Source organism: Sus scrofa, chromosome X (genome assembly GCF_054392235.1).
Source record: "Sus scrofa isolate SSC_HxYL_T2T_F1_AM1 chromosome X, Sscrofa_HxYL_maternal_Yorkshire_Landrace_v2.0, whole genome shotgun sequence".
Lineage (NCBI taxonomy): Eukaryota > Metazoa > Chordata > Mammalia > Artiodactyla > Suidae > Sus > Sus scrofa.
The window spans coordinates 3,196,293-3,209,915 of record NC_139401.1 but is presented as its reverse complement, the minus strand read 5'-3'; the positions used below and the strand labels follow the sequence as shown (position 1 = coordinate 3,209,915).

The window sequence follows — 13,623 nt, the reverse complement described above, 5'->3', positions numbered from 1 at the left end:
GGGTCCTTGGTTTCACTTCCCTGCATAGACCCGTGGGTACATGGTTTCATTTACGCTGCATAGACCTGTGGGTACATGGTTTCATTTCTCTGCATAGACCCGTGGGTACATGGTTTCATTTCCCTGCATAGACCCGTGGGTCCATGGTTTTATTTCCCTGCATAGACCCGTGGGTCCATGGTTTCATTTCCCTGCATAGACCCGTGGTTCCATGGTTTTATTTCCCTGCATAGACCCGTGGGTCCATGGTTTCATTTCCCTGCATAGACCCGTGGGTACATGGTTTCATTTCCCTGCATAGACCCGTGGGTACATGGTTTCATTTCTCTGCATATACCCGTGGGTCCATGGTTTCGTTTCCCTGCATAGACCCGTGGGTCCTTGGTTTCACTTCCCTGCATAGACCCGTGGGTACATGGTTTCATTTACGCTGCATAGACCTGTGGGTACATGGTTTCATTTCTCTGCATAGACCCGTGGGTACATGGTTTCATTTCCCTGCATAGACCCGTGGGTCCATGGTTTTATTTCCCTGCATAGACCCGTGGGTCCATGGTTTCATTTCCCTGCATAGACCCGTGGTTCCATGGTTTTATTTCCCTGCATAGACCCGTGGGTCCATGGTTTCATTTCCCTGCATAGACCCGTGGGTACATGGTTTCATTTCCCTGCATAGACCCGTGGGTACATGGTTTCATTTCTCTGCATATACCCGTGGGTCCATGGTTTCGTTTCCCTGCATAGTCCCGTGGGTACATGGTTTCGTTTACGCTGCATAGACCTGTGGGTCCAGGGTTTCATTTCCCTGCATAGACCGTGGGTACATGGTTTCCTTTACGCTGCATAGACCCGTGGGTCCAGGGTTTCATTTCCCTGCATAGACCCGTGGGTACATGGTTTCGTTTAGGCTGCATAGACCCGTGGGTCCAGGGTTTCATTTCCCTGCATAGACCGTGGGTACATGGTTTCGTTTATCCTGCATGGACCCGTGGGTACATGGTTTCATTTTCCTGCGTAGACCTGTGGGTACATGGTTTCATTTCCCTGTGTAGTCTTGTGGGTACATGGTTTCATTTCCCTGCGTAGACTTTTGGGTCCATGGTTTCATTTCCCTGTGTAGACCCGCGAGTCCATGGTTTCATTTCCCTGCGTAGACCTGTGGGTACATGGTTTCATTTATCCTGCATGGACCTGTGGGTACATGGTTTTATTTTCCTGCATAGACCTGTGGGTTCATGGTTTCATTTATCCTGCATGGACCTGTGGGTACATCGGTACATGGTTTCATTTCTTTGGCATAGACCTGTGCATACATGGTTTCATTTATGCTGCATAGACCTTTGGGTACATGGTTTCGTTTCTCCGGCACAGTCCTAGGAATGGGATGGGTGGGCTGTGCCTTTGGAAGGACACCAGACTCTTTTCCAAAGTGGCTGCACGGTGTTACATTCCCACCAGCAGTGGAGGAGGGTTGCAATTTCTCTGCAGCCTCAGCAACTTTGTTATTTTCTTTTTTTTTTCTTTTCTTTTCTTCTTTCCCATCATGTAGCTGTCATCCTCAGAGTTGTGAAGCAGTATCCCCTTGTGGCTTTGATTTGTTTCCCTAATGCTCCCTCTCTTTTTCTATTTTATGTGGGGTTTCCCATCTCTCTTTTTTTAATTCATACGTTATTTTGTATTGGAGTAGAGTTGATTTGCAGTGTTGCCTTAGTGCCAGGTGTACAGCGGAGTGATATAGGCCTGCACACATGCAAATCCATTCTTTTTTCAGATTCTTTTCCCATAGAGGTGATTATAAAATATTGAGTAACCTCGCTGTGCTAGGCAGCACGTCCTTGTGGATTAACTATTTTATACCGAGTAGTCTGTGTCTGTTCATCCCAGCCTCCTAATCCCCTGAGACTCTTTAAAGAGCTGTATTTTTATTTCCCAGTCGAGCACACGAACTAAGAACTTACGGAGGGAAGGGCAGAATCTATAACCCACGTGCTCTGAGAAAGGATTCTAGGCGGCTTACCCGTGTCTGGTAAGACAGGCAGTGTAGACTGGTCTGCCATGAGGATATGGGTTCGATCCCTGGCCTTGCTTAATGGGTTAAGGGTCCGGCATTGCTGCGAGCTGTGCTGTAGGTCGCAGATGCAGCTTGGATCTGGTGTTGAAAAGAAAAAGGACATTCAGACTAAAGATCTTTCTTTTGCAAACAAGGCTGCAGTGAAGGTTTTTTGTTCACATGTGTCTGATACCTGCGAGAGTGCATCTGTGGCCTTCATTCTTTGTTTTATTTTTTGGTTTTTGTTTTGTTTTGCTTTTTAGGGTGCACCAGCGGCATATGGAGGTTCCCAGGCTAGGGGTCAAATCGGAGCTCCAGCTGCCGGTCTACACCACAGCCACAGCAATGCCAGATCTGAGCTGCATCTGTGACCTACACCCCAGCTCACAGCAACGCCGGATCCTTGACTGACTGAGTGAGGCCAGGGATCGAACCCGTATCCACATGGACACTATGTTAGGATTTTAACCCGAGGAACAGGAACTCTGTTTTTGTTTTGTTTTCTTTTATTCATAAAGCGTTTTTTTTTTTTCAGAAGGGCTTTTAGCAGAAATTATTGTTAGAATAACCAAGTTTTACTTATTTATTTTATATATAATTTTTTATTTTCCCACTGTACAGCAAGGGGGTCAGGTTATCCTTACATGTATACATTACAATTACAGTTTTTCCCCCACCCTTTCTTCTGTTGCAACATGAGTATCTAGACATAGTTCTCAATGCTATTCAGCAGGATCTCCTTGTAAATCTATTCTAGGTTGTGTCTGATAAGCCCAAGCTCCCGATCCCTCCCACTGCCTCCCCCTCCCATCAGGCAACCATAAGTCTCTTCTCCAAGTCCATGATTTTCTTTTCTGAGGAGATGTTCATTTGTGCTGGAAAGCAGATTCCAGTTATAAGTGATATCATATGGTATTTGTCTTTGTCTTTCTGGCTCATTTCACTCAGGATGAGATTCTCTAGTTATATCCATGTTGCTGCAAATGGCATTATGTCATTCTTTTTTATGGCTGAGTAGTATTCCATTGTGTATATATACCACATCTTCCTAATCCAATCATCTGTCGATGGACATTTGGGTTGTTTCCATGTCCTGGCTATTGTGAATAGTGCTGCAATGAACATGCGGGTGCATGTGTCTCTTATAAGTAGAGTTTTGTCCGGATAGATGCCCAAGAGTGGGATTGCGGGGTCATATGGAAGTTCTATGTATAGATTTCTAAGGTACCTCCAAACTCTTCTCCAAAGTGGCTGTACCAGTTTACATTCCCACCAACAGTGCAGAAGGGTTCCCTTTTCTCCACAGCCCCTCCAGCACTTGTTATTTGTGGATTTATTAATGATGGCCATTCTGACTGGTGTGAGGTGATATCTCATGGTAGTTTTGATTTGCATTTCTCTTATAATCAGCGATGTGGAGCATTTTTTCATGTGTTTGTTGGCCATCTGTATATCTTCTTTGGAGAAATGTCTATTCAGGTCTTTTGCCCATTTTTCCGTTGATTGATTGGCTTTTTTTCATAAAGCGTTTTTTAAAGGCCAGGTGGGGGGGTGTTGTGGTTGCTGGTTGCCTCTGGGTGTTAGAATCCTTTGTTCTTGCACCTGCCCACGGGGGTCCGGTCAGAGTGTTCGTGTCAAACTCATACAAGACAAATCGTGTTCTCTGCTCTGAACCGTCTTATCTCTAGATGAACAGAGATGTGTTATGCGCAGTGGAAGTGAATCCGATGAACATCCCTGAGGACGCAGGTTCGATCCCTGGCTTCGCTCAGTGGGTTAAGGATCCGGCGTTGCCGTGAGCAGTGGTGTAGGTCGAAGACACGTCTCGGATCTTGCATGGCTGAGGCTGTGGTGGAGGCCGGCAGCTGCAGCTCTGATTCGATCCCTAGTCTGGGAGCTTCCATATGCTGTGGGTGCAGCCCTAAAAAAAAAAATAAAATAAAAAAAATAATAATAAAAATAAAAAAGAGAGGAAGAAAAGTGTTATCCCTTTAAAGGTCAGGGCCTGGAGAACGGGCTGTGCTGTTTGCGTCCCGTTCTGGGCAACCTTCTGAACGCCAAAAAGCCATCGAACACGGAGCTTAAAGTTAAGGATCGGATGTGGCGTCAGCTTTGTCTTTCTCTCTTAACACTCGGAGCCGCCGCTCACGTGCCGTGGGCTCCGAGAGCCTCATCTCGCCGTTTCCCCAAGCGCTGGCCATCGCTGAGCCCTGAGGGCCGCTCTAAACACGGTCTGGACGGGAGCTCTGCCCCCGCACCCCGCGATCCTCGGACGCTCGCCGCATGTCCGGTGAGCCACGGTCTCCCCTGAGCTTCTTCCTGAGTCGCAGGATAATCTGAAAAGAAATCCGAAGGCGAGTGGCTGCAGTGCTGGCTCGTGAGGCTGCAGAACTCGGTGCTTGGGGAGGAAGGGAGCAGCGAGCTTCTGGGCCGGTGGCGGCTGGTGGATGGGGCATCTGGAGCCGGGGTCCCAGCAGCTGGTGCACCTGGGAGCAGTTCTGTCTGGAATTTACGCAGGGCTCGTGTGAACATCCTCGGGAGAGGAGCCGACCCTGGGAGCTGGTGTGGAGCCCAGGGTCACAGACATACAGGGTGTGGAGAAGAGGGGGGGTGACAGTGCAGGTGATTTCAGGGGACCCCCTGGATCTGTTGGCGGCGGGGTTTGGGAGAGACGTGGCAGGGGTGTGCATGGGCACTGACCAGCGTCAGGAAGATACAGGGGGACTGGCTCACTGCCCCCGGCGGCTCTGTCCAGGAGGGCTGGCATGTCCCCATGTGGCTGCATGTGTGTACCCGTGGTGAGCGTGTGACTCATGCCTCCCCCCAGCCCCCACCACCGCAAAGGATAGGCTGGTCCTAGCTCCGTGCACCTGCACAGGTGCAGGTGAGCAAGTTCAGGTGAGGTCCTTCCGGTGAGTGGTCAGCCAGCAGGACCGGGGTCCTTGTGCAAAGGGGCATGTGGACAGGGACGCTTAGCAGGAGGCCCACGTGAGGACGCGCAGAAGACGGCCATCTAGTCGCCGAGGAGAGAGGCCCCGGGCAGACCCTGGTGATGGGGACCCTTGACTCTGGACCGTTCTGGGCTTCAGAACTGGGAGGGAGGGCCCGCGTGTGCTGTCAGCCCCCTTCCGAGCGGGGTCCTTCGCTGTGGCTGCCGAGGAATCTCGGGTTGTGGCACAGGACCGTGGGGTGTTGCTGGGACCAATGGTGGCCGCAGGTGCGGGTGGTGGACAGAGGCGGGAAGGGTGTTGGGGAGCAGGATGGAAGAAGCGAGGACGGCCGTGCAGAGGCTGTGGATGCGGGAGGGACTTTGAGGGGGCTCAGAAGGCCGAGCGAGTGGGAGGGAAGTGTCCATGGACCTAGAGGTGGCCTCGCGTCCTCGGGAGCGGGATGGAGGCGGATGCATGGCCTCGGGGGTGCTTCTGGGCATGGGCGGGTGGAGCTGCGAGCAGAGTGTAGGAAGCCAGAGGAAGGGCCGTGGAGCTGTCAGGTGGTGGAGGGCTGGGCGGAACCACGTCCCGTTTCCTGGAAGGCGGCCCTTGCGGCAGGTGTCCTTGGGTGTTGAACAGGGGGAGGCTTCTAAGCCAAGTGTGGACGGCACGCGCTGGTTCCTCCTGATCCCATCCTGTAAATTCTGGGGAGAGACGCATGATTTAGACGATGATGGTATCACTCATGGAAAGGGAACCGGGTGGGCGGCTGTGCGCACGTCGGTCGGATGCTGTCCGGAGTGAGAACGTGTTCTCTGCAGGAAACACCCAGCCGGGACGGGAGATAAATAACACACACGCTTTCAGTAAAAGCAGGTCCCTGGTACCGCGTGGGCTGTGCCCACATGATACGGTGCTTGTTTCTTACCTCAAATAACACCTCTGTCTCTCTTTCTTTTCTTTCTCTCCTTTCTTTTTCTTCCTTCCCTCCTTCCCGTCTGCCTGCCTTTCTTCCTTTTTGTTTGTTTGTTTCTTCTTTTTCTTTCTTTCTCTCTCTCTTTCTTTCCTTCCTTCCCTCCTTCTATGTATGTATATATATGTATGTATCTGTCATCCATCTGAATTATCTATCTATCCTCTATTGGTTGTCATTTACCCATCATCTCTCAATCTGTCATTTATGTGGGTATGTACCTGTGTATGTATCTATCATCTTTGAAGCTATCACCTATCATCTCTCTCTCCATTACCTACCTACGTATCTATCTATCTATCTATCTATCTATCTATCTATCTATCTATCTATCTATCTATCTATCATCTATTATTTATCTATAACCTGTCTGTCCGCCTGTCTGTCCATCTATCCATCTATCTATGGTCTATCTGCCATCTATGGATCATCTGTCTCTATCATTTATATCTATCTGTCTGTCTGTCTGTCGATCTATCATCTCTATCTTTCTCTCTATCCCCCCCTCCTTATCTCTCTCTTTGTCTCCATGTATTTATTGAGGTGCAGGTGATGCCAGTAAGTTACAGGTGTACAGCCCAGTGAGTCACCATGTGTAAAGGTTATACTCCGTTTATAATCCTTATAAAATAGTGGTTCTCTTCCCACGTGGTACAGTATCTCCTTGCAGCTCCTTATGTTATACCTACGAGTTGGTACCTCCCCCCCTTCCCTATCCCCACTGGTCACCGCCCGTTTGTGCTATAGGTCTGTGCGTTTACTTGTTTTGTTATATTCACTAGTTTGATGTATTTCTCAGGGTCCACATTTCAGTGATACCGTGGTATTTGTCTTTCTCTGTCTGGTTTCACTTGGTATGATAATCTTTAGTTGCATCCATGTGGCTGCAAGTGGCATTATTTCGTTCTTTTTTTTTTTTTTTCAGCTGCACCTGTGACATATGGAAGTTCCCAAGCCAGGGATGGAATCTGAGCCACAGCTTCAACCTACACCATGGCTGTGGCAACGTGGGACCCTTAAGCCACTGCCACATGTGATGCCTATTTCATTCCCTTTTTACGGCTGAGTAATATTCCACTGTATATATCTACCACATCTTCTTTAACCATTCCTCTGTCAATGGACATTTAGGTTGTTTTCATGTCTTGGCTATCGTGAATAGTGCTGCTGTGAACATCGGGGTATGTGTATCTTTTTGAAATTTGCTTTTCTCTGGATAGATGCCCAGGAGTGGGATTGCTGGATCATACGGTGATTCTGTATTTCATTTTCCGAGGACCGTCCATACTGTTCAGCCTAGTGGCTGCATTAATCAATTTCCATTCCCACCAACAGTGTAGGAGGGGTCCCTTTTCTCACCGACAGCTGGAATTTGTGGTCTTTGGGGTGATGGTCATTCTGCCTGGCGGGATGTCACACCTCGTGTGGGTTTTGATCTGCGTTTCTCTGATGATGCGCGATGGGGCATCTCTTCCTACGGATGCGGCTGCTTTTATCACAGCACTTGCAGAAAGGTAGCAGGTTGGGGCCACATGTTTGAGACAAACTCCGGAAAGGAAGCAGGCTTCCTCTGTCACGAGGCAGGGGGGTGTCTTGTCACAGCCTGGGACCCCCAGCATGGGTGGGAAGCAGAGACCTGCCAGAGACGTAACTGGTTCCCCGCTCCATCCTGAATCCTGCGGGCCCCTGAGCCTTTGAGAATTGTATTCTGTCACACTGGGGTTGTTTGCTTGAGGCGGGGAAGGTCTGCAGGATGTGAAACACGGCACACCTCACAGGATCACCCTCCAAAAGTTACAGAAGCGGGGGGTTCCCATCGTGGTTCAGCGGTAATGAACCTGACTAGGATCCATGAGGATGCGGGTTCCATCCCTGGCCTCGCTCAGTGGGTGAAGGATCTGGCGTTGCCATGAGCTGTGGTGTAGGTCTCAGACACGGCTCGGATCCCCCCACTGCTGTGTCTGTGGTGTAGGCTGGAAGCTCCAGTTCTGATTTGACCCCTAGCCTGGGAACCTGCTTATGCCACAGGTGCAGCCCTAAAAAGACAAAAAAAATTGCCCAGCATCCATCATATGCAATTTTCTAACTACAATCGGGAAAGAAAGTGTACAGAGGTAAAAACCTACACTTTAAAACACCCTCTTTATTGAGTGAAGCCCCTCTCCCCCCCAAAAAATTAAAAAAAAAATCAGGACTTGGGGAGAAAATCACCTAATCCGAGTGGGTTAATCCAGGACACGCCCCCCCCCCCCCCCCCGCAGCTGGAAATTCTCCCTGTTAAGGAGACCTTTGTGCAAATCCCTTTGGAAGCATCCCTCCTGCGCAGGTGTCAGTGGGGGATGAGCAGGGACCTGTCGCAGGCGGTCATTCCTCAGGGCGGAGCCACGATGTTCCATTTGCCCCTTGAGAGCCTGGAGGACATGGAGGTGCTGGGAACCACAGCTGCGGGACCCCGGCTCCCAGGGGCGCCGCGCCCTCCCCTGCGACGCCCGTCATTCTCACCCACGCGTCCTCTGCTGCTAAACCTTACCCGGCTGTCTCTTTGCTTCTTCCGCAGTTTTCCCGCCACAACCCGGGCGCGTTGCCATAGTGACCGGAGGGACGGAGGGCATCGGCTTTGCCACCGCGAAGCATCTGGCGAGACTGGGCATGCACGTGATCATAGGTGATGACTGACTGCCATGAGCCCTGTGTGTTGTGTTGTCATTTTTAATTTTCTTTCTTGATTGTTTGTTTTTTATTCTCTCTTTTAAAACTATGGTGTTTTATTTTTTTTTAAGACTGTAATTGTTTTACAATGTTGTGCCAAATTCTGCTGTACAGCAAAGGGACCCAGGCATACACAGACATACATTCTTTTTCTCACATTCTCTTCCATCCTGGTCTATCCCGAGAGACTGGACAGAGTTCCCTGGGCTGCCCAGCAGGGCGTCATGGCTGGTCCATTCTCAGGGTCAGAGTCTGCATCAAGGAACCCCAAACTTCCGGTCCATCCCTCTCCCTCCCTCCCCCTGGGCGACCCCAAGTCTGGTCTCCATGCCTGTGAGTCTGTTTCGCTTTTGTAGATCGGTTCATTTGTACCATATATTAGGTTTCACCTAAAAACGATCTCATGATATTTGTCTTTCTCTTTCTGACTTATTTCACGTAGCATGAGAACCTCTAGGTCCATCCGTGTTGCTGCAAATGGCATTATTTCATTCTTATTTTATGGCTGAGTAATATTCCATTGTAGATATGTACCACGTCTTCGTTTGATTGTTTGAAGTATAGTTGATATATATACAAGGTTGTGTCAATTTCTGCCGTACAGCAAAGTGAGACGGTCAGACGGAGACATACATATTCCCTTTCTTAACGATCTTCCATCCTGGTCCATCCCAAGAGACTGGACAGAGTTCCCTGTGCTGCACAGCAGGACCTCATGGCTCATCCATTCTCCATGTCCTGGTTTGCTTCTGCGAACCCCAAGCTCCCCGTGCAGCCCCCTCCCTCTCCCTCCCCCTTGGCAACCCCACGTCTGGTCTCCGTGTCTGTGAGTCTGTTTCTGTTCTGTGCATGGTTCGTCTGTGCCCTGTTTTAGATTCCACACAGACCTGCTCTCCTGTGGTGTGTGTCTCTCTCTGTCTGTCTCTGAGTTTTAGAGGAAGTGGGAGACCCAGGTACCGAAGGGATGATGTGCTTACAGATCCGACAGGTGCACAAGACATGAGGGGATACTCAAAAGCTGAAAAAGGCAGGACCCGTGATCATCGGTTCGGGGCAGAAGTTGAGCTTCTGCTTGAATATGGATGGCATTTTTTTTTTTTTCCTGTGTGAATCAGTGCAGTCCACAATGATAAGTACGAAATAGCTTTTGCCAGAGCTGTCGTGACAATTGTGTGACAAACTGGGCAGATTAAACAGCAGAAATTTATCTCCCCCGGTCCTGGAGGCTGGAGTCTGAGCCCCAGGGGCGGGCAGGGCAGGGCGGGTCCCTCCCGAGGCCTCTCTCTCCTGGGTGTGTGGACAGCCGTGTCCTCACAGGGGACCCCCACCCCCCGTGACCTCATTTCTTACCTCCTTCCCCTCTTGAAAGTCCTTTCGCCAAACACAGCCTCACTCCGAGGTTCTGGGGGTCAGGGCTTCAGATATGACTTGGGCGTGTCATCCTTACCCCGTGATGGAATCCAGCAGCTTCTGCAGCTGTAACCTGTACACACGCTCTTATTTTTCCTTCTTCTTTTTGAAAATGTCTTTCTTTTTATATTAGTGATTTTTATTTTTATTTTTTCCGTTATCGTCAGTTGGTTTAGTTTCTTTTTGAAAATGTCTAACAGCTCTGCTGTACGGTACAGAGAACGGTGTCTAGTCCCTTGGGACGGAATATGATGGAAGTCACTGTCAGAAAAGGAATGTGTGTGTATATATGTGCATAACTGGGTCACTTTGCTGAACAGCAGAAGCTGCCAGAACATTGTAAATCAACTGTAATTTAAAAAATTTTTTAAAGTAATTTAAAAAAGGAGAAATTTTTTTTCTTTTCTTTTTTTCTTTTTATTTCTTTATATATATATATATATTTTTTTTTTCTACTGCACAGCATGGTGACCCAGTTACATATACATGAATACATTCTTTTTTCTCCTGTGATCAGGCTCCGTCCTAAGTGACTAGGCAGAGTTGCCAGTGCGACACAGCAGGGTCCCATTGCTCCTCCATCCCGAAGGCTACATTCCTCATCTCTTTACTCCAAGCTCCCCGTCCCTCCCCTTCCCCCTGGGCAACCACAAGTCTATTCTCCAAGTCCATGATTTTCTTTGCTGTGGAAAGTTTCCTTTGTGCCATCTATTAGATTCTAGATATAAGCGATATCATATGGTATTTGTCTTTCTCTTTCTGACTGACTTCACTCCATATGAGGGATCGAGTTCCATCCATGTTGCGGCAAATGGCATGATTTCGTTCTTTTTTATGGCCGAGTAGTATTCCGTTATGTATATAGACCACATCTTCCTGATCCAATCATCTGTCAGTGGACATTTGGGTTGATGCCATGTCTTGGTTATTGTGAAAAGGAGAAAATTTTTAAGGGCTAATTTCGATCCTGAAATCCTCTCTGAAAATGAAGGAAGTCCCTTCTGCTAGGAAAGTAAAGACAGTTCAAGTGCATCCATTTGACTTCTGTGAATATTCCCATCCAGTTTGAGGCAGAAGTTTGAATCAGCTGGCAAAAATGATATGGAGACATTCGCTTTGAACAAAAGCCGTAATATTTCTTGGGTCCCTCTTGACATCATCTGGACTTATTAATCCCTTTTATGACGTCTGGTTTTGTTTTGTTGTTGTTGTTTTGTTTTTTGTTTTTTGTTTTTTGTTTTTTTTTGGCTGCACCCACAGCAAGTGGAAGGTCCTGGGCAGAGATCAAACCTTGGGAAGGTAGGATGAGGTCTAATTGAGAAGGTGGAATGATGACTAGTGGGAAGATAGGATGAGGACGAGTGGGAAGGTAGGATGAGGACTAGTGGGGAAGGTAGAATGAGGACGAGTGAGCAGGTCAGGAGGAGGACTAGTTGGGAAGGTAGTGTGAGTGCGAAGGTCAGGACTATTGGGACGATTAGGAGGAGGACTAGTTGGAAGATAGGAGGATTAGTGGGAAGTTTAGGAGAAGGTCTAGTGGGAAGAGTAAGAGGAGGATTAGTTGGAGGTAGGAGAGGACTAGTTCGAAGGTAGGAGAGGACTAGTTGGAAAGTAGGAGGACTAGTTGGGAAAGTAGGATGAGGGTGAGTGGGAAGGTAGGAGGAGGACTAGTTGGGAAGTGGGAGGAGGACTAGTTGGAAAGATAGGTTAAGGACTAGTTGGGAAGGTAGGATGAGGACTAGTGGGAAGATAGGATGAGGACTAGTGGGGAAGGTAGAATGAGGATGAGTGGGCAGGTAGGATGAGGACGAGTTGGGAAGGTAGAATGAGGATGAGTTGGGAAGGTAGAATGAGGACTAGTTGGGAAGGTAGGATGAGGACTGGTTGGGAAGGTAGAATGAGGATGAGTGAGCAGGTCAGGAGGAGGACTAGTTGGGAAGGTAGTGTGAGTGCAAAGGTCAGGACTATTGGGACGATTAGGAGGAGGACTAGTTGGAAGATAGGATTAGTGGGAAGTTTAGGAGAAGGTCTAGTGGGAAGAGTAAGAGGATTAGTTGGAGGTAGGAGAGGACTAGTTCGAAGGTAGGAGAGGACTAGTTGGAAAATAGGAGGACTAGTTGGGAAGGTAGGAGGAGGCCTAGTTGGGAAGGTAGGAGGAGGACCAATTGGGAAGGTAGGAGGAGGACTGGTTGGGAAGGTAGGAGGAGGACTAGTTGGGAAGTGGGAGGAGGACGAGTGGGAAGGTAGGAGGAGGACTGGTTGGGAAGGTAGGAGGAGGACTAGTTGGGAAGTGGGAGGAGGACTGGTTGGGAAGGTAGGAGGAGGACTAGTTGGGAAGTGGGAGGAGGACTAGTTGGGAAGTGGGAGGAGGATGAGTAGGAAGGTAGGAGGAGGACTAGTTGGGAAGGTAGGAGGAGGACTAGTTGGGAAGTGGGAGGAGGCCTAGTTGGGAAGTGGGAGGAGGACTAGTTGGGAAGTGGGAGGAGGACTGGTTGGGAAGGTAGGAGGAGGACTAGTTGGGAAGTGGGAGGGGACGAGTGGGAAGGTAGGAGGAGGACTAGTTGGGAAGTGGGAGGAGGACGAGTGGGAAGGTAGGAGGAGGACTAGTTGGGAAGTGGGAGGGGACGAGTGGGAAGGTAGGAGGAGGACTAGTTGGGAAGTGGGAGGGGACGAGTGGGAAGGTAGGAGGAGGACTAGTTGGGAAGTGGGAGGAGGACGAGTGGGAAGGTAGGAGGAGGATGAGTAGGAAGGTAGGAGGAGGACTAGTTGGGAAGGTAGGAGGAGGACTAGTTGGGAAGTGGGAGGAGGCCTAGTTGGGAAGTGGGAGGAGGACTAGTTGGGAAGTGGGAGGAGGACTAGTTGGGAAGGTAGGAGGATGAGTGGGAAGGTAGGAGGAGGACTAGTTGGGAAGTGGGAGGAGGACTAGTTGGGAAGGTAGGAGGAGGACTAGTTGGGAAGGTAGGAGGAGGACTAGTTGGGAAGTGGGAGGAGGACTAGTTGGGAAGGTAGGAGGAGGACTAGTTGGGAAGGTGGGAGGAGGACTAGTTGGGAAGTGGGAGGAGAACTAGTTGGGAAGGTAGGAGGAGGACTAGTTGGGAAGTGGGAGGAGGACTAGTTGGGAAGGTAGGAGGAGGACTAGTTGGGAAGTGGGAGGAGGACTAGTTGGGAAGGTAGGAGGAGGACTAGTTGGGAAGGTAGGAGGAGGACTAGTTGGGAAGTGGGAGGAGGACTAGTTGGGAAGGTAGGAGGAGGACTAGTTGGGAAGTGGGAGGAGGACTAGTTGGGAAGGTAGGAGGACGAGTGGGAAGGTAGGAGGAGGACTAGTTGGGAAGGTGGGAGGAGGACTAGTTGGGAAGTGGGAGGAGAACTAGTTGGGAAGGTAGGAGGAGGACTAGTTGGGAAGTGGGAGGAGGACTAGTTGGGAAGGTAGGAGGAGGACTAGTTGGGAAGTGGGAGGAGAACTAGTTGGGAAGGTAGGAGGAGGACTAGTTGGGAAGTGGGAGGAGGACTAGTTGGGAAGGTAGGAGGAGGACTAGTTGGGAAGTGGGAGG

General features: G+C 49.6%; 1 protein-coding gene across 50 annotated transcripts in view; it reads left to right on the top strand.

Moving 5' to 3' along the window:
• Nucleotides 1-13,623, top strand: part of LOC110255319 (polyprenol dehydrogenase) — a 339,610-nt gene that overhangs the window by 40,870 nt on the left and 285,117 nt on the right. For all 50 annotated transcript variants that reach the window (XR_014834908.1, XR_014834927.1, XR_014834922.1 and 47 more), the window contains exon 2: nucleotides 8,511-8,618. Coding sequence is in view for 3 of the 50 variants with exons in the window: in XM_085007062.1 (XP_084863188.1) it covers nucleotides 8,511-8,618 (108 nt within the window). In the remaining 47 variants the exon portion in view is untranslated. The remainder of the gene's footprint in view (nucleotides 1-8,510; nucleotides 8,619-13,623) is intronic.